We start from the raw sequence: 20,998 nt of genomic DNA, 5'->3' as shown, positions 1-20,998 counted from the left end.
AGCTCTAATAGCACCAACCTTAATGACATTTAGATGCTACAGTACAGTTCCCTTTTTTTTTTTTTAATTTAATAAATGATAAAATAATTACAGCAGCTTCCTACAGGGATCTCCGTATGAAGAGACCTAAATTCCATTGACTAGTGACGCACCCTACTGGTCATCCCGTATATGACACAGTTCATGAAAAATCTGAAATGGAAGGTAAGGTAATAAGCAGAAGGTTGCTGAAACAAAATGAAAAGATTACTCAAAACAGAAATAGAAGCCAAACTAGATCAGATATAATCTTAGTGGCAATGTTGCTCATGCTCATGAAACAAATCTCTTCCATTGCGATTAATGTCAGCTTTATCCATTCAGATAAATTCTTCTCATTTTGCATTTTTATTGAAGTTCATATAGCATTATATATTACTATTACATATATTACCGTAAACCAAATTAACGACTCTCTATGGAGATTAGCAAGGCACTGGCACAAAGAAGATTTAAATCTAAATGTAACAGTGCCATTCCTTATCAGATCACCAGACCACAAGCTCTAATCGATGCAACTGCTCAGTCAGCTGCTGCTTTTCCCAGTCTCATTGTGCCTCTGTCATCGCTGTCAGTCCAAATGTGGTGGATACTATGATCCAGTGTACCAACGTGACCCACCGAGGCTCCACCAAAACAGTTGGTATTGAGGTATTGTTTTGTTTTATACCAAGTTTATTCTCAATTCCGTCTGGTGTAGGGAGGACATATACACAAACAATGAAAACAAAGAAACAGACTGTTCTAAATATGAGCTTTGGCCTCATGCGGACAATAGAGCTGACAACGGGTGAGGCTCTGGTCACTAAATGAGAGGAGAGTTAAAACCCAAAAGCCACATTCAGGAGGTTATTTACTTCCAAGTCACTCAGGACAGCTGTTGAAGCTCTGCAGCAAAACGATCTAAGTGCGACGAAGAAGGGGAGTAGCCTGCAACTTTCTCTCCTTCTGCCAGACTCCTCTTTCGCTCCGTCATCTCACCGGCTAACACTCTTACTCGGACCAGTGACGATAGGTCTGCCAGTGCTGCTTGATGACACAGTGTGCTGTCATGGCGACAAATGCCAGTGACGCTTTGGAGGCCGCCTTGGAGCAAATGGATGACATTATTGCTGGTAAGAGTTTCTGTTTCACTATTAGAGTTTCAATGGACAGCCCAGTTTGTAATTGCAGGCTTCCATAAAACCGGCAGTAACCACGTGATTTCGCTCCGGGACATCAAATACATACAGTGCATGGTGGAGGGAGGATTATTTAAACTGTACTGCATAAGCTATGAACAAAGGTTTAGAGCATTGCCTGACTATGACATGGAAGTAAACAGTAGTAAGAAGTAAATGTGTGCAGCTTTTTTTTTATTAATATTATTATGTACGCATACAAACTTTCTTCCCGGCATCTTCACAACTTTCTAGTGGAGGTGACACATTTTAGTCTCTGCTCTTTGTCATAACCACAGCCGTGTTGCAAAGGGTCAGTAGTTCTATTAATAGAGGTGACAGCCCAGTCATTTGCATGCCTCAGTGAGAAACTACACCACAGATAACAACTAATAATCGCACACTGTCAGTGAAAACAGAACATGAAAAAGTAGGTTATGCATACGCCCTGAATGCATTACGGTACCTTTGAGCTACCTTCACAAGACAGTTATGAAAAGCACTATGTGCATCTCAGACATGGTGATTACAGTAACTACTACAAGGAGCAGAACCTCTAATTTGTGGATTTCAGAAGCCACAGTCAAAGCATGATGCTATTTAAAATCCAGTAAGCTGTGTGTGAGCAAAACAGTGCCTCCAAGAGGTCATTTCTTGAAGTATTTTTTTACTACTGTGGTTGCTTGCCAGTCACTTCCAAATCAGCTGTAGAGAATTCTTAGTACAGATGCCCCAGAAGTTAGTAGGATGCAACAGTGATTGATCTTTTATTCATCACTCATCATGTTGTGTTTTTCTTCTTCGAGGCAAACTGGGGGAGGGGCTGCTCAGTGCTCTTATGCAGTTAGGTGGCCAAGATCTACAACCTTCAGCGTACACCCAACAGCTATCCCTTCCCCCACATCTGGATCCCGCGGTCAAGACCCTTCAGCTGACTGAGGCCCTCAGGGCAGAGCTGGAGGGCCAGGGGAGTGAGGAAGACCAGAACACTCTCAGAAAACAAATCTCCCCTGATACGGCAAACGTTATACTCAAATGGCTGGAGAGAGACGAGGTGAGCACTGTTTGATGCACATCTGAAAGCACTCACGCGGGGATTGATGGCACACAACAACAGCTTCATATAACACCCAGTTTATTAAATATCCAAGTATGTATACCAAAATGAATGGTTTGGTTAGAAACTTGTGCTCATCCACTGAGTATAATATTAATCTGCCATAGTCTCCTATTACAGAGTCCAAGGGTTTTATTAGTGCATGATATGGTGGCCTTTGATCCTGGTCATCAACATCTGGATGCTTTTTCCTGTCTGCTAAGAAGTAGTCAGCTGGAAGCAGGATCTATTGCAAATGGCACCGGTAATGAGATCCAGAGCTCCCGTTTAAAGCAGAAGCAGTTGCACACGCTTCTCGCTGGTGTGTTCTCTCTTTTTGTCTTTATTTTCTTTTCTGCCATAGTTCTTCATCTGACTGGTCCAGGTGAACCACCTCGACTATTTGCCCTCTTCTACGATACTTATACTTATTATTACATTGATCTCGTCAACTTTACACTCACTTCAGTCTCCTCCACTGCCTCCTCCTTCTCCTCCCCTTCGCGTCGCCTTTACTGACTTCTCGCTCGACACCACATCTGACAAGCATCTGGTGCAGAAAGTTTCCTCTCCCCTGTTCCCCTCTAGGAAGCCCCGCAAAATTAGCTCAACTGAGAGGTACTTCAGACAGTGCGGACAGAACAGTGTGGAGACAGAGAAAGGTACAGGACAAAGAAAGGCAGGGTAAGAAACAGATGAGAGACCTTGGAGGAGGTGCAGGGAAAAAATGCAGAGATGTAGTAAACGCTGAAGCGGTTTGAGCATATATTAGGGAGACACAGGAGAAAGGAAAAAAAGGCAGTTAAAAAAAGAAAAAAAAGGAGGAAAAGAAAGAAAGGGAGTACAGCCAACTGGCATAGTTTAACTTTTTCAGCTCAGCTCTAAAAGTCTGAGGCAGTTCAGACTCCAAACCACACGGACCTAGATCCTTTCTGCACACTGCAGTATGGAGAGGCTGTAAAACGAGGATATAGGGAGGGCAGTGCAGTTTGAGCTACAGTTTTGTTTTGCTGTGGATTCTGCACGTTCAGCCTCCACGGCACGTCCTAGCACACGCTAAATTCTGTTATCCTTCAACATTAAATGCCAGACCTACAGTACAATGGGCCTGCAGAATGGAGTATGACATTGATTTCTACAAACATTTCGCCTGGCTCAAAAAGGTAAGACCTTCATACTGCACCACAATTGCACGCCGTCGTTTGTTTACTCCGTTGAAGCGTTGTTTCTTTTCCTATATAATTACAGCTTCCACGGTAAATAATGTGGACTGACAACTTTGTTTGTTGTGTTGAAGAGGCTTGCTGCAGAACATGCAGCACACACATTCTTCTACACGAACACCCTTTGTGGAGTAAAAGGTTCATGTAGAAATAGAGGCGGATAACTTTGAGGCATTGCAAATATTACATGTATTTGAGCTATTATTTGATTGTCGACAATTTCAATTAGGTCATAAGACAAATTATTTTGAGAACAATTATAAATGAAAGTACATGTTTGATATAATTTCCTGCTAATTCAACAAATACAGCTGTTTTTGTGCCATTTATTGTTTTTTATGTTTTTTTGTTGTTAGATGTATAGTCAAAGTCTTTATAATGTACATGCAAATGATTCATATATTTAACAACAATAATCTAGATTTTCTCTAGATGAGAAAATTTGGAATCTTTCTCTAGATCACACGTACATACGTTAATTCCAATACAAACTGTCTCAAGAGACAGAACCTGACACCCTCACAGCAAGCACTAAGGGAAAACACTTTTTTTTTAACAACAAAGTACCCTAAGCAGAACCTGTCTGTTTAAGGCTGACCAGGTAGGAAGATTTAAAAAAAAAAAAGGCAGGAGGTGTGACAGAGGAGGGGAGGAGAAGTGATCAGAAACAGGCAGATAGAAGACACATGCAACACACATGATACAAACAAGAGACGGATGCATGAGATTGATAATGGATGGAAAGAACAGATAGAGCCCTCATGCAAAGCATTAGTTATAAAAAAAAAAAAAGTGAAAAATTATGTTCATAAAGTTATAATAATGAACAAAATGCAAGAATATATGAGGTACCTCAGCATAACAGTCAGGTAGGGATCAATCACTCTAAGCAGTCAACACTGGGTTGGTTGATAGGACCAAGACCCCAGATAGGAAACATGCAGCTGTGAAGAAATGTTTAATCAGAAATGATTCATTTGTGTTATGAAGTTGAATAATTTCTTATTCTTATCTCGGTATCAAAAGAACACAACTTCATGAACTATTTCCTCAAAAAGTTGGCTCAAAACCTCTCTGAATGTGTCACCAGCTGGCACAGAAATGTGCATTTAGACTGAATATGTGGATCTTCTTCTAACTTTCTTATTGCTTGGGCTAGTCGGTGTGACTTTTGAACTTGCAGATCACGACTCTGGGTCTGACCAACACACATACAGTATGTGGCAATTTCACTGGCCAAGACTGTGTAAATAAAAGAAAGCTAAAATATACTAAATTCCTGTAGTCAGGAGGAGGAGAGGGATGTCAGCAATATTTTATTTAGCACTCAGCAAAAACGAAAGTACATTTTTCTCTATTTTAAGAACAGTCTTTAGTAATCTAAGCTAAGCAGTCTATCAAGGGAAAGATGTATGAACAAATGATACTCATGTTAAGACAAAGAATAACACTCAGAGTATATACAGTCAGTGGTACGGTATGTACATTCAAATGTCACACTGTGGAACAACGTGAATTCTGTGCTTTTTTTAAAAAAAAAAAATCTCGTGCCAGGAGTTATTTAAAGGCTTAACAGTACTTAGAAATGATTGCAAACCACTCAAGATGGTTGGTTCACAGTGGGCTACATAGTGTTTTCGTGATTGTGGTGGAAATCCTGGATCTCTGAGAAATTTGAGCTTTTGGTTGCACTTTACTTCCACCAGTGACTCTGGAGCATCCGTGTGACGGCAAGAGCAGCCCCGAACTAAGACTGCAGTGGACACTTTGCTCCCACTCACCAGCTGGTGTAAAATATTCTGCACAACTTTTAATGCTGGATTAGGACCTGTAAACCTCTTACAGACAGAATGTGAAGTTTGTGTGTGTCTACGCTGTAACTCAGAGTTCAACCCACTGGGCAGCTGTTCAGTATTAAGAGTGTTCCTGCTGAATTTAATAACTGACCTCTATTCTGAAGGTAAACCCCCGCTCCAGCGCGAACACAGAGTCCTACCAGGAGCGGTTATCACGTCTGGAGGGAGACAAAGAGTCACTAATTCTGCAGGTGAGACTGGTCGTGCCGCTGGATGATTTCGTTTTTGTCGCATGGATCTTGCTTCTTGGGGGCCAGATCCGTATGACTTATAAAGATGTTGCAGCACGTTCACCCCCACGCACGCCTGGAGGTCTGTTTAGAAAAGGTGAAGCAGTTTCACTGTGTGTGATCCTGCTCAAACAAAAGAGGACACATGACACCACGCTGCCCGCGTGAACAGATTCTAAACAGTGCCCGTATCACGTAACAGTGCTGGAGCAGTGAGACGGGGAAAAGGAAGGTGAAAGGACATAGGTAGGTCGACGTGTTCCGTTGTAAATGCGTAATGGTTTCTGGGTGAAGCAACAGTCATAAAGTAGCGTCCGTGCTGTTACAACACTTGAATGTCTTGTTTTGAGTGATGTATTGTGTTTGCGCATGGACGTGAAGGTGTGTGTAGACTCGGTGCTGCCGAACAAGTGTTTCTCAGACAGGTTGAGGCTGGCATCAGGTAGCGTCTGGGTGTGTGTGTGCGAGAGAGAGAGAGAGAGAGCGAGAGAGAGAGAGAGAGAGAGCAGGTGCCCTGTTTGTTTCTTCACGTCTCACATTAAACATTCCTTTAGAAAATCCTTTCCAGTTGGCACGTTGGACCTGCCTTTAAGCGATGATGTGATTAGCTGTTACGCGCCCTTAATAGTTTCTCTCCAGATTTCCATTTAACCTGTGTTATGCTGACATCGCAACAGTCACTGAAGTGCTACAAGCCCCTACCAAGTCACAAAGGATCATTCAGCGCTTCTCAAAGAAAACGTTTGACCAGGCAGACATGTAGAAATGTCAGCAGAAATGAGCAGCAGTGATTAGTTAATAAAAAAAATAAAAAAGCTGATATTAATGAACAGTGGCATGGTGAGACGCTGCAGCAACGCAGAATGTCTGAATCCTAAAGAATTTTGCTGGGCTGCATTTATGATATTTGCAACTGAATGATGATCAAAGACTCCACAATCATTGCATAGAAAAAGTATTAATCTGTGATATTTTTGTAAATACAAACAGGTGAGTGTGCTGACAGACCAGGTGGAAGCTCAGGGGGTGAAAATCAGCGATTTAGAGAATTCGCTGGTGGAGCATCAGCACAAACTCAACTCCACCGAGGAGATGCTACAGCAGGTACTTGTTGAACTGTTTAATCACACACTGAACTTTCTGTCCACCAGATGCTCCTTGCATCGTTGAACCAAAGTCTGGAGAGTCTGAGTTTGACAATCAGGCAGCCAGGACTGTCATATCAATACCGCTGGCACGTTTGGGTTGCGACAGGGCCCCATCTATCTTTTAAATATCACTCTAGCACAGCTCCAAGGTTTTCTCATAAACTGCACAGTGTAACTCAGGATGAGCTCGACTTCCTGGAGAGAAATTCCTTGCTAAGATTCCACTGAATCTGGCTGCAGATTACCCTGACAACCAAAATATTTAGGAGGGCTCAGATTCATTCCAGGACAGTGTCTCAGAGCGTGTGTCTGGTTTATGTAGGGCCGTACTAGTCTGTCTGCGCAGGTGATTACGGCACCAGCACACCACAGTCCCAACCTGTTACCACCAGAACTGCTCCCGTGCAGGAATGAGAGAGGCAGGGGCAGAGAGAAACAGAGGGGAAGGGAGGGAGAGAAACAGAGAGGAGCAAATGACGAAGGGAGGATCAGCTGAAAAAGGTGGAGAGATGGGAGGGAGAAAGAATAGGGGTGGTGCTCCTTCAGGGTTTCGAAGTGTATGTCAACTTGTTTGCTTCTGACTTCACAACAGTACAAAGGACAGTAAATGGATATGGATATGGCTATGAAACTTTAACCTTCTGAAGCTGCAGCACACTTGACACCACGGCAGTCAATGAGGGAAATACACTTAATGTCTTGTTTGCTGGAGAGAGACACAGGAAGATGAACCAGGTACTACATCTCAATCTTATAATGTTACTCCTGCGAAAAGCCCATTCATCTATTTCAGCCTGTTTTCACAGATTTCACGAGTGCCAGGAATGTGTCTCAGCAATTTTGAAGAGTTAGGACCTTAATTTGTAATGTCTACTTCTATGCGCAACGCTGTATGCGTGCAGCGTATCAAAGGGCAGCCAGGGCTGGCTTCTCGGAGACATGGTCATTATGAGGCTTTGGACCTGAGCCGTAAATCTCTTCCTGGTGACAAAGCTCTAATATTTTCCATGTGCACTCTAGAAGAAGCCCAGATATTTTCCGAGCCAGGCTTTTAAATGGACGTATCCATACGTATGGTCTTGCCTGCCTCGGGGCCGCTCATCATCGGGACTTTAAGTGATTTAGCACCTGCTTGACATCAACCAAATTAGCAATACATCTGCCTGAACAGTCTGGCTTAACTCTCAAGCCTTGACAGCCGTTCAGGGCAGATAGTCGCAGAACCGTTTAGCCATAGTCTCCCTCCGTTCCAGGTTTGATTGGCAGCCGTTCCCATACACAGGACAGGAAAATGCACCTGTCAAAGTTATTTTGATGTTCTGCCTTTAAATGTTTTGCATGCTTTTGGTACCTCTCTCTCTCTTTCTCTGTCTCTCTCTCTCTCTCTCTCTCTCTCTCTCTCTCTCTCTCTGCTCTGTACTTTGAGTGAGCTGTGAAATAGGCATTATAAATAGTGGTCATGGGTTGTGTATATTTAGCACTCAAACAGCTTCTGAAACCAGTAGGGTTTGTCTGAGGGAACAGTCATTACAGAGCCGGCAGTTTGCTGTGGCCACACTTAATGTTGCTTTTGTCCTGTAAGTATTTTACCTCGTGTGTCATTCAAGAGACAATGCATTAGCAGGGTGTTTCTTCACGCTCTTGCCTTATGTTCTTGATGACAGGAACTCGTGCATAGAACGTCACTGGAGAGCCAGAAGTTGAGTCTTATGGGGGAGGTGTCCTACCTAAAACTCAAGCTGGCAGACATGGAGGGAAATCAGGGCCATGGGGCTGAGAGGCAGCACAAAGCAGAGGTAGGACCTCTCACTGGTCACAATAATATAATGCACAGTGTATTGTGAAAGTATCGTGCTGTAATTGATTAAAACCTCAGGTGTCTCCAAGAATTTGTCATGTTCATTTGCAGCTTGAATTATCGCAACTCTTATAAATAATTTTAAATTATAATCATTTTAAAATGATACTTAATTCTTCTTAGTTTGCACATTTATAAATGCCATGTATCCAAACGGCTTGTTTCACTGAGAAGTCGGGGGGAAATGGTTTGGCTAAAATCTTCGGCAGCGTCTATTTCACTTCAGTCCTTGGAAATTCCAACATAACCCTGGCATGGATGACGTGGGTACACACAAAAATCTGCTTTGTATTCTCTTGGATCTAACCTTGAAGTCAGCTGTTGATTTTATGGACGACCATAAACACTTTCTGGACGGACGGAAGGGAACATTTACCCGAAACCCTGGTTCTATTGCTTTTGGGCAACGTGTACGGGGAAATAAAAGTCTCCAAAGGGTTTAATTTTTTCGTCAGTCCAAACTGAATCATGTATTTGCTCAGGACAGATGTGTTAGGTTACCAGCAGACTTCCTGGGCATTCAGCGGCCGCGTGGATTTTAGAAAGGGAACGTGGGGAAAACAGAGCTATTGCTAGACAGGATACGGTAATGTATGTAGTTACTGTCAAAACACTGCTGGTCAAAGAGTCTTTGTGTCCTCGGGTTAAAAGAGTTCAGGTCTAGTGTAGCTGGCATGATGGATGACGGCCCAAATATGAGTGTGTGTAGGCTTCAGCCCAGAGAATTTAGCTCTCAGTGGTGGGTAAAGTTTAAGTGGGTCGTTCTGAAAAAAAAAAAAAAAGGATCTTCTCTCTAAATGAATGCTTCTTATTATTCACATTCAACTGAACAAAAACAATTGTATTTCTAATTCTCAATCCATTAATTATCAATCCTGCTTTTATAAGGTGTACAAACCCGACTTTCTTTGTAGCAGTAGCTTAGACATAAGAAGTGGAGGCACTCAGAATATTTGAGTTTTTCCCACGTGCTGCCTCTACTACACAAACATGCCCACACATAAGCATGTTTGCACACACACAGCGTGTTGAAACCTCCTTGCTGTGGAGCCAGTAAGCTCATAGTTAAATTTAGCCAGGGAGGCGCTCCGTATCATCTATCATATCCGCTGTACCGGACCCCAAATGAGACTTCCTCTGTCCACAGTCCGAGCATAACACGGCTGCTGTTTATGCTTTTTCTGGATGAACATGGATAGGGAACTCAAAAAGATGCCCAGAGGCAAACTTATTGACCCCTGCCGCTGTTGCAGTTTATCACTGCAAATTATCCTTACATTCAGGAATGTGGCACAGTATTATGTTAATAAAATAAGGGCTGATGCAAGAGGCTAGTTCAGGTTCGTTAACAAATAAAAGGTGAGCTCACCTACAGATGACACTGGCAGGGCCAGGGTGACTGGTATATTGGAACCTGTGCTTCTATTACAGGTCTGTTTATGTACACAAGCTGAAGAACACATGCACACTTACTTGGAAAATGGATTTGATTTTAAAAGACACTTCTACAGACTAATAACAGATATACAGTATATATACACATCAGAATCACTTTATTGATCCCAGCGGGAAATTACTTTTCGTTACAGCAGCTCCTACTCAAAGTCAAAGCAATAAGAACATGTGAGAAAAAGTCAGCAATCAGAATAAGAATACACGCATCAATGTGCAAAATATATAAAAAATTATATAAAGTTGTAGCTCTATAATAATGTGTTACTGCACGGCGGGAAATTGTTACACATGGTGAGTCCAGAGTCCAATAAATATATAAAGAAATATGTACAAGTATATGACGTGAGCATGACTTATTGCACAACATCAGAATAAATATGGGTAATCCTTCAGCATGCCTTCAACATAATGATTTCTTTTCTCCTATTGTATCTGCCAGACTGTAGTGAATTTCATTAGTGAGCTGCAGGAGCAGATGTGTCAGTTTCAAAAGGAGATCAATAGCAAGATCCAGGAGAAAAAGGCCTTGGAGGGCCCGGCTGACAGCAGGTCTCCGATGGCGTGTTCCGCCGAGTCCACTGAGGGCCAGGCCTCAAACCCGGGGATGTCCTGTGACAGGACCTCAGATGCGATGCGCAAACAAGAGGAAACTCCAAATGGGCCTGATGGGAACACACGCAGCGTGGAAGAGTGTAGCTCAGACGGGGAGCAGCAGTACCACTCTGGAGGAGAGAGTGTAGGCGCAGCCTGTCTGCATGTTGTGTACAGCATGGGGTGTCTCAGTTTGGTCTGTGCAATCCTTTGGTTCGGTTCGTGTAAATAAAACAAGCAGCCACCAAATATGTGTTCCACATCACTGTGCAGCAACAGCAAAACTAATCTACTTTCGATCAGCACGTGATACAACTAAAGGCCGTGTTTCACGTGTGTGCAGACTTTTAACATCAGCTAAGCGTTTAAATGAGCTAAGTTTTCACTCATTTCCTGTTGCAGGGCTTACTTAATGAGCTCAGGATCCTCAAGGATAAAGTGGAGCACCTGGAAGACCAGAAGTTACAATATGAAAAGAAACTCAAAGCAACAAAGGTAAAAGAAAGTGAAGATTCGCAGCGGTTCTGTGTTGACTTTGCAATACGCCATCAATGCCCAAATTCCACTGCTAACTGTCCACTCAACTTTCCTATACGCTGTCCAATCTGATGTTCCTGCCAGTTAAGTGAGTCATTCCCTTTTGCACATGCTCTCTTTTCTCTCAGACACCTACTGTATGTTTTCTTAGGAAGCCTGGAGACATTTTTACACTCTATTTTGAAGTACGATAGAAATAGATTTAATAATAGCTTGGTCTTTTTTGGACTTCGGTTTAATCCCGTGGCATTAGCTTCTCAGATTTTCTCCTATTTTTTTTGCATGATAAAATCGTCATTTCTCTTAGTTTGTCTTGCTGTCTGTCCATTCTGGTACTATACCTGTGCAGCATTTCCATCTGCTACTTCACTTTTAAATCCATCTGTTCCTAACCCAGTCTAACCTCTGTGAATGTTGCCTGGTCAACTATATCGTCACAACAGGATTTGCTTTAGGGTGAAGACATTTGTTTTAATGTTGCAGTCACTGAAACACAAAAACAGCTTCTTCTTTTTTTTTTTTAAACTTTTTTACTTACTTAATTCCTCAAAGAGGCTGACGAAGTTTGTTGTGCAAAATGAACAAATGCTACATTTTACAGACACATTACTCTCTGTTTAGAGCTTTTATTATTGGTAGCAGATTGTTAGACAAATACAATTAAGCTTGGAGAACCTTTCGCTGGAATAACTGGCTGCAGATGTCGATACAGAGCCATATAAAATACATGTGTGTGACTTATTCAACATTTTTTGGAAAACAAGCTGGAGGGACTGTTTTGACAGAGAAAAACAGGAGCATGATGCCGTATGTGAGGCAAAAATGCATAGCAGAGCTCTCATTTCATTTCATTTCTACACAACTTTCAGACAGAACACACACACTGGCAAACAGATCAGCTTGATCTTAACTTTATTGCCATCTGTGTGCTCCTCCTGTAACTCGCTTCAAAACAAACTATAAACTGCAGACAGCAGTGGCCTAACATTTGGTACATGGAAAATCAGGAGAAGAAACCTTTCTGTGCTTTGTTGTGGGTGTTTCATATACTATAGTCGATGACGGAGAATACATTACTATCTTACTAAATGTGTTTCATGTGCTGGCACTTAAAATTAAATTGGGTGTACAACTTTTTTTTTTTTGTTTGGACGTGCAAGAGCTTTTAGGTGGGAGTGTTTAAACAGACGCGTGCAGGCACATATGGTACACTTGCACAGAACTACATGTCCTTTCTGTTAATATTGCTCACTGTGTGCTACCCACAGGCAGAGATCTCCAGCCTTCAGCAGCTTCTGCTCACTAAGAACGCCGAGATCGAGAGCTTGCACACTCAGCTGCTGTCCAGACCCTCGCTAACCACAGAGAGCTCAGAGAGAGGTAAGGAAGGCCCTCGACCAAGCTGCCAACAGCCCCCCCACTCAGAGTTCCCCACCCGGATAGGTAGCACAGTTAAAGACTCCTTTTTGCAGTCATTAACCTTCAACAACAGCTGTGGGGAAAGTCTGTCGTGGCCCATAATAAACTGTCTTATCATGGGTTTCTGTCTCTTTCTCTCTCTCAGAGGAGATGTACAGGAAGAGGCTAAACACCAAATGTAAGCCCGAGCAGCACTTAATGAAAATCATTTCAAACCCATGGGCCATGTCTCCTTTTGATCTTTCATTTATTTCCTTTCTGCAGTCTCTTCATTTCATTATCTTTTGTTTCCTTCTGCTCTGAGGGGCAGCTTTGACAAAGATCGCCCGGTTTCTAAAATTACTTGATGCACTCTCTCCTCCCCTTTGTCGTCTTTGTTGTCTTTGTGGATTCCTGAAGGAATAATGTCTTGTTTGTTCATAATTTTGTCTGACATATATAAACACTTCTCTGGGGTGCCTGCTCAGAATCAGCAGCATCCCTCACCAGCGAAGCTGCCTGTATGCCTGCAGTAGTAACAGTGTCTTGTGTCTTTTGTGGGTCCAAAAATGTAAAAGCAGACATGACTAAGCCGTGATTGGTGTACTTCACAGTTTATATGGCACTCTACAGAGAAATAAGTGTTAGCATGTATTTTTGTCTTTTCCTTTTTCTCTTCACATTCCACTAAACACGTCAGTTCAAGCTGCAAATTTATATGACATGAACAATCACTCATACAGATGAATAATTAGTGCTGGGTTTCTCCTCATAGATCAAGAACTGCAGAAGCTTAGAAGTGGAATGAAGTCGCTAGTAGCTGCCAATGATGAAAAGGTAAGTTACCACCACCAGTGACCTGAAACATATTGCGTCTCTGGTCAGAACAGCTGCATGTGATTATGCAGTGTAAATATATTGTCATCATCCTTATACATTGTATCGTGTCTTACTGGCCCGTACACGGACGTGCTATCATCACTGCAGTTTAAAAAAGCTCCAAGGTAACTCCTTTTAGATGTTCATTCATTGCTCAGAGCCGCCGCCCTCCAACCATTTATAGCACAGAGGGGCTTTTGTGTTCTCCCTCCCAGGGTATCTTGGACTTTAAAGACTTACAGACACGGACCTACATGTGGCACACTAGCGAAGACACACACGTGCACACACGTACACACACGTACACATACACACACACCAGGGCAAGCCATTTCAGGCAAAGCCACACTTAAGCGGGCCTCGTTCTGCCAGACCTAATTTTGGAGTAGGCTGCATTAAGAGAACCATGGCAAAAACAGGCATGGGCACCACTTCAAAAAACACACACTCCATGCAGCTGCTTACCACAACTAAGATTTCCAGCCAGGCCCATGTCAATCCCCTCCCTATCCATTACTTTGATGTAAAGGCCATATGGTGGAGGTTTGTGAAACTCACTGGTCAGTAACGGAACGAGGAGGGTAGCTCATACGCGTGTTACTCAACCTTAGAAAAATATTTTAATTCACTTTTGTTAACCTTCAACTCTCCCTACATTTTTTCTTTTTTTTTTTTCTGCAGGACCGACGCATTGAAGAGCTCACTCTGCTCCTCAATCAGTGCAGTCAGTTCAGAGAGGTCACTAACATCACAAGGCAAGGTATTCGACGTATTCACTTCCAGTTTATCCGTAAAGACAACATGTCAGCATAATAAAACACATTACAGCGTGTGCCGCAGTTGACAAAAAAAAAACATCTCTTTGTTACAGCAGCTCCATCTGCTGTTCGCTCGTTGTCAAATGGCAGGACTCTGTCCAGCAGTAGTGAGGAAGAAGAGCAGGGACTGATGAAGAACGGTGACTCTGTCAGCGCAAAATCTGATGACACCAAGTCTGAAGTGGGTACAGCTTTCATTCATGGCTGAGTTTATGCTTCAACCCGATTCAACTTTCTAAACTATACACTTTTTACCCATCATAGGTTTCAACAAACAGTTCTTCCTCCCGACAGACATCTCTTCTATCAGCCCAGAAAGACAGTGATTCCAGGTAGTGAAGCATCTTTGTGTTAAAGGAGGACTCTAATAATCTTAAGTGGACTGATGTGATTGTGCTTTTATCTCCTCAGAACAGAATCCCAAACCCTATCGAGTAGCATGAATGATGTAACTAATGGACATTCACAAAAGGTAATCAGTAATCTTTAAATACATCAGATGTATTCTTAATGCTTTCGTCCTCCTGTACTCTTCCTTACGCGATGAATGCTGAATCACAACTTTCTAGCTTTCATTCTCGTGTGCACACATGTCGTATTCGAGTAAAGTTTGTAGAATTTTCAAACTCGCCCCCTTTTCTGTCTTGTACCTGCGTGTGGTTTGTGCAGAGCGGTCTGAGTGACTCCAGAAGTCAGACGCTGCCTGTGAATTCCTCTCTGTCAGAGCAAAACGAGACGGGAGACAGTAGCAGTGAAATCCAGAGTCAAAGGTCTCCAGATGGGAGCGAAGACGGAGACTCCAGCCAAAGTAAATCCAAACACACTAAGTCAAGCTTTACACAGTGTTATTTCTGGGCATTTATGACATGATTGATCGTGTGCTGAAATGAGCCCTGACATGCTCTAGCGTCAGTTATCCTTTTCTGTGGAATAAGCCATAGTCCCGCGATTCCCATGAGTAAGGGCAGCGTTCACATTTGGAGCAAACCGCTTTCTGTCGACCGGCAGCCAGCGCACTTTTGATCACGGCTAATTGCAGAGGCTCCTGACAGAGCAGATGGGTCATGGGATAGAGTTTCTTGCCCAACACGCCCTCTCTCTTGCTCCCATTGACCACATTTGTCCCAGCTCCACCCTTCCTCATCGTGACTGACCAATTTTAACTCGGGGCCCCACCCAGATGTCTCTCTGCAGCTGGAGAGCGATGACAGGCTGCAGACTAGAACACACCTTGTGAAATGTTGCTTGAATCCTTTTCTAATTCCTCCTGTTCATGCAGCATTAGCTGATGGATTATTTGCTGAAATCAATGGTCTGTAACTTGCGCCCCTCGACTGAATAGAGCGCTATGAAAAGGCAGACCGCCACACATGAGCTACTTTGCTCTTAATGTTCAGTTTGGTATGCAAGATGAAGGGGGGGGGGGTTTATGGCTTTCTACTCAGTCACCATCACCATAGAGATTTTGTCTTTAATAGTTCCTCAACTACAGGAAACAACCTAATCTCAGATGGCATTAGTCAAATGTGTTTTACTTGGCAGGGTCTCAGTGGGTCTTTGTCTGCTCAAATTGCTATTTTCAGCAAATCTAGAAAATGCATCTAGAAAATGTTACATAATCTAACTGGCCTCCTGGAGCAGAACTCAAACAAGCTGAATAATATTTGGACTTTGTCAAATCACACTGACTGTGTTCTTTTGTAACCTCTTCAAGGGAAGCTGGAGAAAGCTGATGACAGCATGTCAAGTGATAATTCCCCTGTTCACTCTGAGGCGAGCACACAGCCTGGCCAGCGCGCGGTGGGCTCAGCAGAATACATGAAGAATAACAGGAGCTTCAAGAGACTCTGGGGAAAGTGAGTAAAATAAATGAACAGTTACAGGACTTTAGGACAGATGGTCACTTAATGTGTTATTCATATCAAGTCGTTTAAAAAAAAAAACAAAGGGTTTAACTTCATCCATAGACTTCGAAGAACCCAGTCTGGAGGATTCCAGGCAGCAGATCCAGATGCTGGCCAGTTTAGAAGAGGAGGACTGCGCGCGACAGCTGGGCCCAGACTGACCCGAACACCTGAATCTTGTAGCACTGTGCGGTAAGTCTCAGTGTTCCTGTGACCTTGCAGGATAACTCTTGAGAAATGATTACAATGCTGACTGGAAATAATCCAGTTCAAGTCATCTGATTCAGCTTTTCCTAAAAAGCACAAAACAAGAAAAAGCTATTTAAATGCTTTAGGCATTTATAGTAAATATTCTAACCATTTAATCGTGCCTTGTCCTTCTTCCTCCTCAGTGACTTGAATATTCCATTCAGCCAGTGGACCAAGGAGCAGGTGTGTGGCTGGCTAGAGGACTATGGACTGGGTCAGTACGTCAGTCTCAGCAGACAGTGGGTGGAAAACGGACAGACGCTTCTGTCTGCCACACCTCAGGATTTTGAGAAGGTCAGAGAATATAACAGTCATGCGCTGTAAATATTGATTGACTGATACGTGATTGAATCTAAATAGCGCTACAATATCGTGAAGCTACAATGCAGACCTTTTAAATATCAATAAACATCCATTACGTGAACACCCTTGCTAATAAAGCCAAGCTTCAGGTACATTTTAAAGTAGCTTCCTGTAGCAGCTTTTCCATGCACCACAGAGCAGCAATGTGTGCACTGGCAGCACTGAAGAAGAGAGAAACCACTATGACAGCGATGGAGTAGGTTACGTCAACTAGGAATCAGTCAGGAGGAATTGTACATAAGAAAAGTCCAAGAGAAAGTTTTTGAAGTTCTAGAGACAAACCCATTTTTTTTCTCAGGGAGTGAAAGACAGCAGACTGTAGGCAAATGTCACAAGCACCATGTCAAAGGTCTTTGTGTAATTCCTCTCACTACCAGATGGGGGAGACAAAGACTTCACATCAAACAATAGCTTTATGTTTACTCTAAACTAAAATTTTCCAGACATGTAATCACATTCAAGGTCCAGCAAACTTCTCCAAGACATTTGTCTGGGGAAAATTAAATTGCAAATAAGCTTGATCTGCATTTTCTTCTTCTTTTTGGCCTCAGGAGATGGGTATGAAGAATCCACTGCACAGGAAGAAGCTGCAGCTCGCTCTGAGGGCATTCACCACTAAGGTTATAGAGAAATCATCAGAGCTGGACCACATCTGGGTCACACGTAAGACTATCACAAGTATAGACCATGTCTCTTTTGAAGTTCACAGTCTGTATGATCTACAAATACAGAGCAGAGTTTCTCATGACAAACAAGGCCAAAAATAGCCAGCATGCAAAACCAGGAAACTGAGCAGTTTACAGTAAACAAGATTCAACTTCTGACAGCTTACGAAGTGGAACTAGTGAGATAAGATGATTCATGTCTGTTTTTCACCTATTTAGGCTGGTTGGATGATATTGGTTTGCCTCAGTATAAAGACCAGTTCCACGAAGCTCGAGTAGACGGACGGATGATACAATATCTCACAGTGGTAAGTCATAGGTCACGCTTCAACACGTACTGTTACAAATGTGTATACTTTCAGTCACTGACCTTGTTTTTCTGTTCGTGCAGAACGATCTCTTGACTCTGAAGGTTACCAGCCAGCTGCACCACCTCAGTATTAAATGTGCAATCCATGTGCTTCATGCCAACAAGTTCAACCCAAACTGTCTTCGACGCAGGCCGGGGGAGGAGGTAAGTCAAAATGCAAAGGATGAAGTGGAAATTCATATTGTGGCTGTATGTAGCAAATTTGAAATCTTAATGTTTAAAGCAAATGTATCACATGACAGACAGTCACAGACACAATGCATATTCATGAAAAGTGTTTCAGAGGAGAGAAGAGTTTCACTGAGATACTGATGGTAGAAGGTGTCAGCACATCAGTTCACCACAAGATGGCGACAGATAGACATATTTTTCTTTACTGCGAAGATCATTCAGAGGAATTCATTCATTTTTCCAGTGCCTTTAGAATGAGATAAATTGTAGACTTCCACGATTCTGATTTTATTTTGAATGTCTTCAGAAGCAGCCCTCTCCTTCAGAGGTGGTGCAGTGGTCTAACCATCGGGTGATGGAGTGGCTCAGGGCCGTGGATTTAGCTGAGTACGCTCCCAATCTGCGGGGCAGTGGTGTTCATGGTGGGCTGATTGTAAGTACTGTTAATGCTGAGCTTACATGCAACTTGTTTGGATTACACAGATACCACTAACATCACAAAATGTGTTACCCTCATCATTACGCTCTTCCATAGATCTTGGAACCTCGCTTCAGCTCAGAGACCTTGGCCCTGCTCTTAAATATTCCCCCACAGAAGACTTTGCTCCGCCGTCACCTTGCCACTGCCTTCTCTGCCCTGGTGGGGGCTCAGGCCACGCAAGAGAAACGGGAATATGGCAATGCTACGGGCCACGTGCCCCTCACCACCACGGCTAAAGTAAAGGTAAAAGCACTATTTAAAACAATCAATCAAAACGTTTAGCCGCTGTTGCAGGATAACATCAGAATGATTTATTAATGTGTTGGCCTTTGTGTTTCAGCCAAAGAAGCTGGGCTTCACCCAATTCAGTCACCTCAGAAAGAGAAAACCTGATGAATCAGCAGACTACATCTGCCCAATAGACAGCAGCGCGCTAACAGTGAATGGGGTTTCTCGCTTGCCCTCTGCAGCACTCAGGGGCCTTAGCCCCAGTTTGGACAGACAGGCTGAGAGGAGGGAACAAGTGGGGATAAAAGCTCCAAGTAATGACCCCAAAGAATAATTTCAAATAACAAACCTCTCCCCTGTGCTCCTTTCTAAATGACTATTAATCAGCGGAAATATCTACACTTGCCGTATGCATCCATATGGCGACTAGCTGGATGGGCTGCAAAAATGCTGCACAGTATTTAGCAGGTTTTGTTATTTGTTGTTAATCTATTTTTAATCAGGTGTTACATAAACAATATTCATCTTGAAATAATGTTGGTGACTGTTGACATTGTGTGAATTGTTGCTCTCTGCATTCCTTACAGTCGTATTCCAAAGTCTGAACATTTGCGTTCACTTCAGTGCCTTTTGCTGACCATTTTGTACTATTATGTATTTTTAGGGATAATATTGATGTTCATTACTTGTTGTATATCTGGATTGTCTGTACAGTATAATAATTGAAACCAAATTCCTTAAGGATGGATGTTTCTGTCTCGGTTATTTTCTGGATAGCTGATAAACTGAAAAAAACAAAACTATCAAATCAAAGTACTGATCCTAATCGCTATCTTACTATTCAGCTCCTTTAAATAATCCGTTGCTACATGTAATTATTCTTCACAAATGTTAATGTCTCATCTCGTTAAACATCTCGTCAACCATTTTGTCTTGTTTTTTGAGTTTTTGTTTATTTTTGGTGGGGATACCACAGTATCAGCCTTCACCAAAACAGATGTTTTTGCTGTTGTACTTCAATGCTCACGCCTGTTTCTGAAAAGCTGTAGTTGTAGCTAAATTACAGCATACAACACTTATGCCAGGAAACAGGTGTTGCTTTCATGTGTAAGAGTTGAAAATATTAGCATTGCTGCAGAATACTTTATTACAGTGTTGTATGCTGGATGGACTTAATGTTAGGATAACGTCACTTCCTGGAACGTTCTTAAGATGCTGAATGGGCAGCTGATCCTACACTGCCCACTTCTGGTGAAACATTTGAAATGCATGAAGACTTAACTTACTCATTGTTATACATGAGGCTGGAATGGAGAATGTTTTGATTTGGTTGATGAGTTCCTCAAAAATAAATGGATCAAACAATCAATGATCATCTTGTTGGTGCATATTAACAGCTTTATATTAACTTTGGATTTTCCTCACACAGTGAGGAAATAAGATACAGTGCCAACTTCACTAGAAGCTGATCTGTTTGTTGAACATTTGCCTGCTTAAGTAGAGGCAATCATTCACAGTCGTTGTTGTGAATGCTGATGACCCTATAACGATGCTCTGTAATTTAAATGTATAATTTGTTATAAAGTTTTAGAGTCGACAACGACATCATCGACAAAGTAAATCCTGTGTCTTTTTCCAACACAATCTCCCAGCAGCAACATGAAATAATTATAAAACTGAATCATTTGTTTTGTCGACATGGACACAAAGCACGAAAAGTAATGTATTTCCACTAACTGCATCTGTATGTTTTGGTTCAGGAAAATATCATGGCATAGGTTAAAATATACAGTTCTAAATATTTGGTGCAGGCAGGAAGGATACTACCGACTGAAAATTAGTTTGAGAGTCGTTCTTTCAAACACAAACACATGCACTATTTGCATCCAAGGACATGGATCTATTAAGTTACATTTTCATTATTCAACAAACTCCAAAGACACTGGGCTGGTTAAACACAGCAATGTCTTTTAATGGGAGCGTATGGACAGCGAGATACAGCCCTGAGGGGACAATTAAAGCTGGAAAGACTAGTGGTGACATGGCTTCTATTCAAAAACTTAAGCCCTTCATAGGCAATACATGACTGTTTGATTTAGACCAGATATATGGAAAATAAAGCAAAAAAAGTGACACGCTGTAGGAATCTTCCTTGTTACATAGATTAAGTGCTGAAACAAGGTCTCAATAAATTCTCTGTGTGCGTGTGTGTTTTTATCAATCGCAATCCCGGTGAATCTTCAAGGATTCTGCTAGTGTGTCTGGCACTGTGGCAGACA

The 20,998-nt window shown here is 42.4% G+C and overlaps 1 protein-coding gene across 13 annotated transcripts; it reads left to right on the top strand.

The window, feature by feature from the left end:
• Positions 1-1,001: 1,001 nt before the first annotated feature.
• Positions 1,002-20,088, top strand: ppfibp2a (PPFIA binding protein 2a). Of its 13 annotated transcripts, none has more exons than XM_047581405.1 (24): positions 1,002-1,154; positions 2,006-2,253; positions 5,479-5,565; positions 6,595-6,708; positions 8,417-8,548; positions 10,505-10,801; positions 11,059-11,151; positions 12,462-12,573; positions 12,758-12,790; positions 13,367-13,428; positions 14,152-14,230; positions 14,342-14,469; positions 14,553-14,620; positions 14,700-14,760; positions 14,958-15,096; positions 16,003-16,144; positions 16,256-16,384; positions 16,585-16,735; positions 17,356-17,467; positions 17,689-17,777; positions 17,861-17,983; positions 18,321-18,443; positions 18,546-18,734; positions 18,832-20,088. In XM_047581405.1, the coding sequence occupies exons 1-24, from the start codon at positions 1,073-1,075 to the stop codon at positions 19,051-19,053; spliced, it is 3,015 nt and encodes a 1,004-aa protein (XP_047437361.1). In that variant the 5' UTR covers positions 1,002-1,072; the 3' UTR covers positions 19,054-20,088. The 13 variants fall into 13 exon arrangements, with proteins under 13 accessions (XP_047437361.1, XP_047437363.1, XP_047437360.1 ...); XM_047581407.1 differs by having other exon boundaries at positions 1,003-1,154; positions 14,345-14,469; positions 18,318-18,443; XM_047581404.1 differs by having other exon boundaries at positions 1,003-1,154; positions 18,318-18,443.
• The last annotated feature ends 910 nt before the right edge of the window (positions 20,089-20,998 follow it).

Source organism: Mugil cephalus, chromosome 3, assembly GCF_022458985.1.
Source record: "Mugil cephalus isolate CIBA_MC_2020 chromosome 3, CIBA_Mcephalus_1.1, whole genome shotgun sequence".
Lineage (NCBI taxonomy): Eukaryota > Metazoa > Chordata > Actinopteri > Mugiliformes > Mugilidae > Mugil > Mugil cephalus.
Note: the sequence above shows the minus strand (reverse complement) of the source record. Positions and strands in the feature narration are given on the sequence as shown.

Coding starts and splice junctions, on each gene's coding strand:
- ppfibp2a (XM_047581404.1), top strand. CDS start 1,073: ATGACACAGTGTGCTGTCATGGCGACAAATGCCAGTGACGCTTTGGAG. Junction 12,574..12,757: donor CACAGAGAGCTCAGAGAGAG/GTAAGGAAGGCC, acceptor TCTCTCTCTCAG/AGGAGATGTACAGGAAGAGG. Junction 14,231..14,341: donor CACTAACATCACAAGGCAAG/GTATTCGACGTA, acceptor TCTTTGTTACAG/CAGCTCCATCTGCTGTTCGC.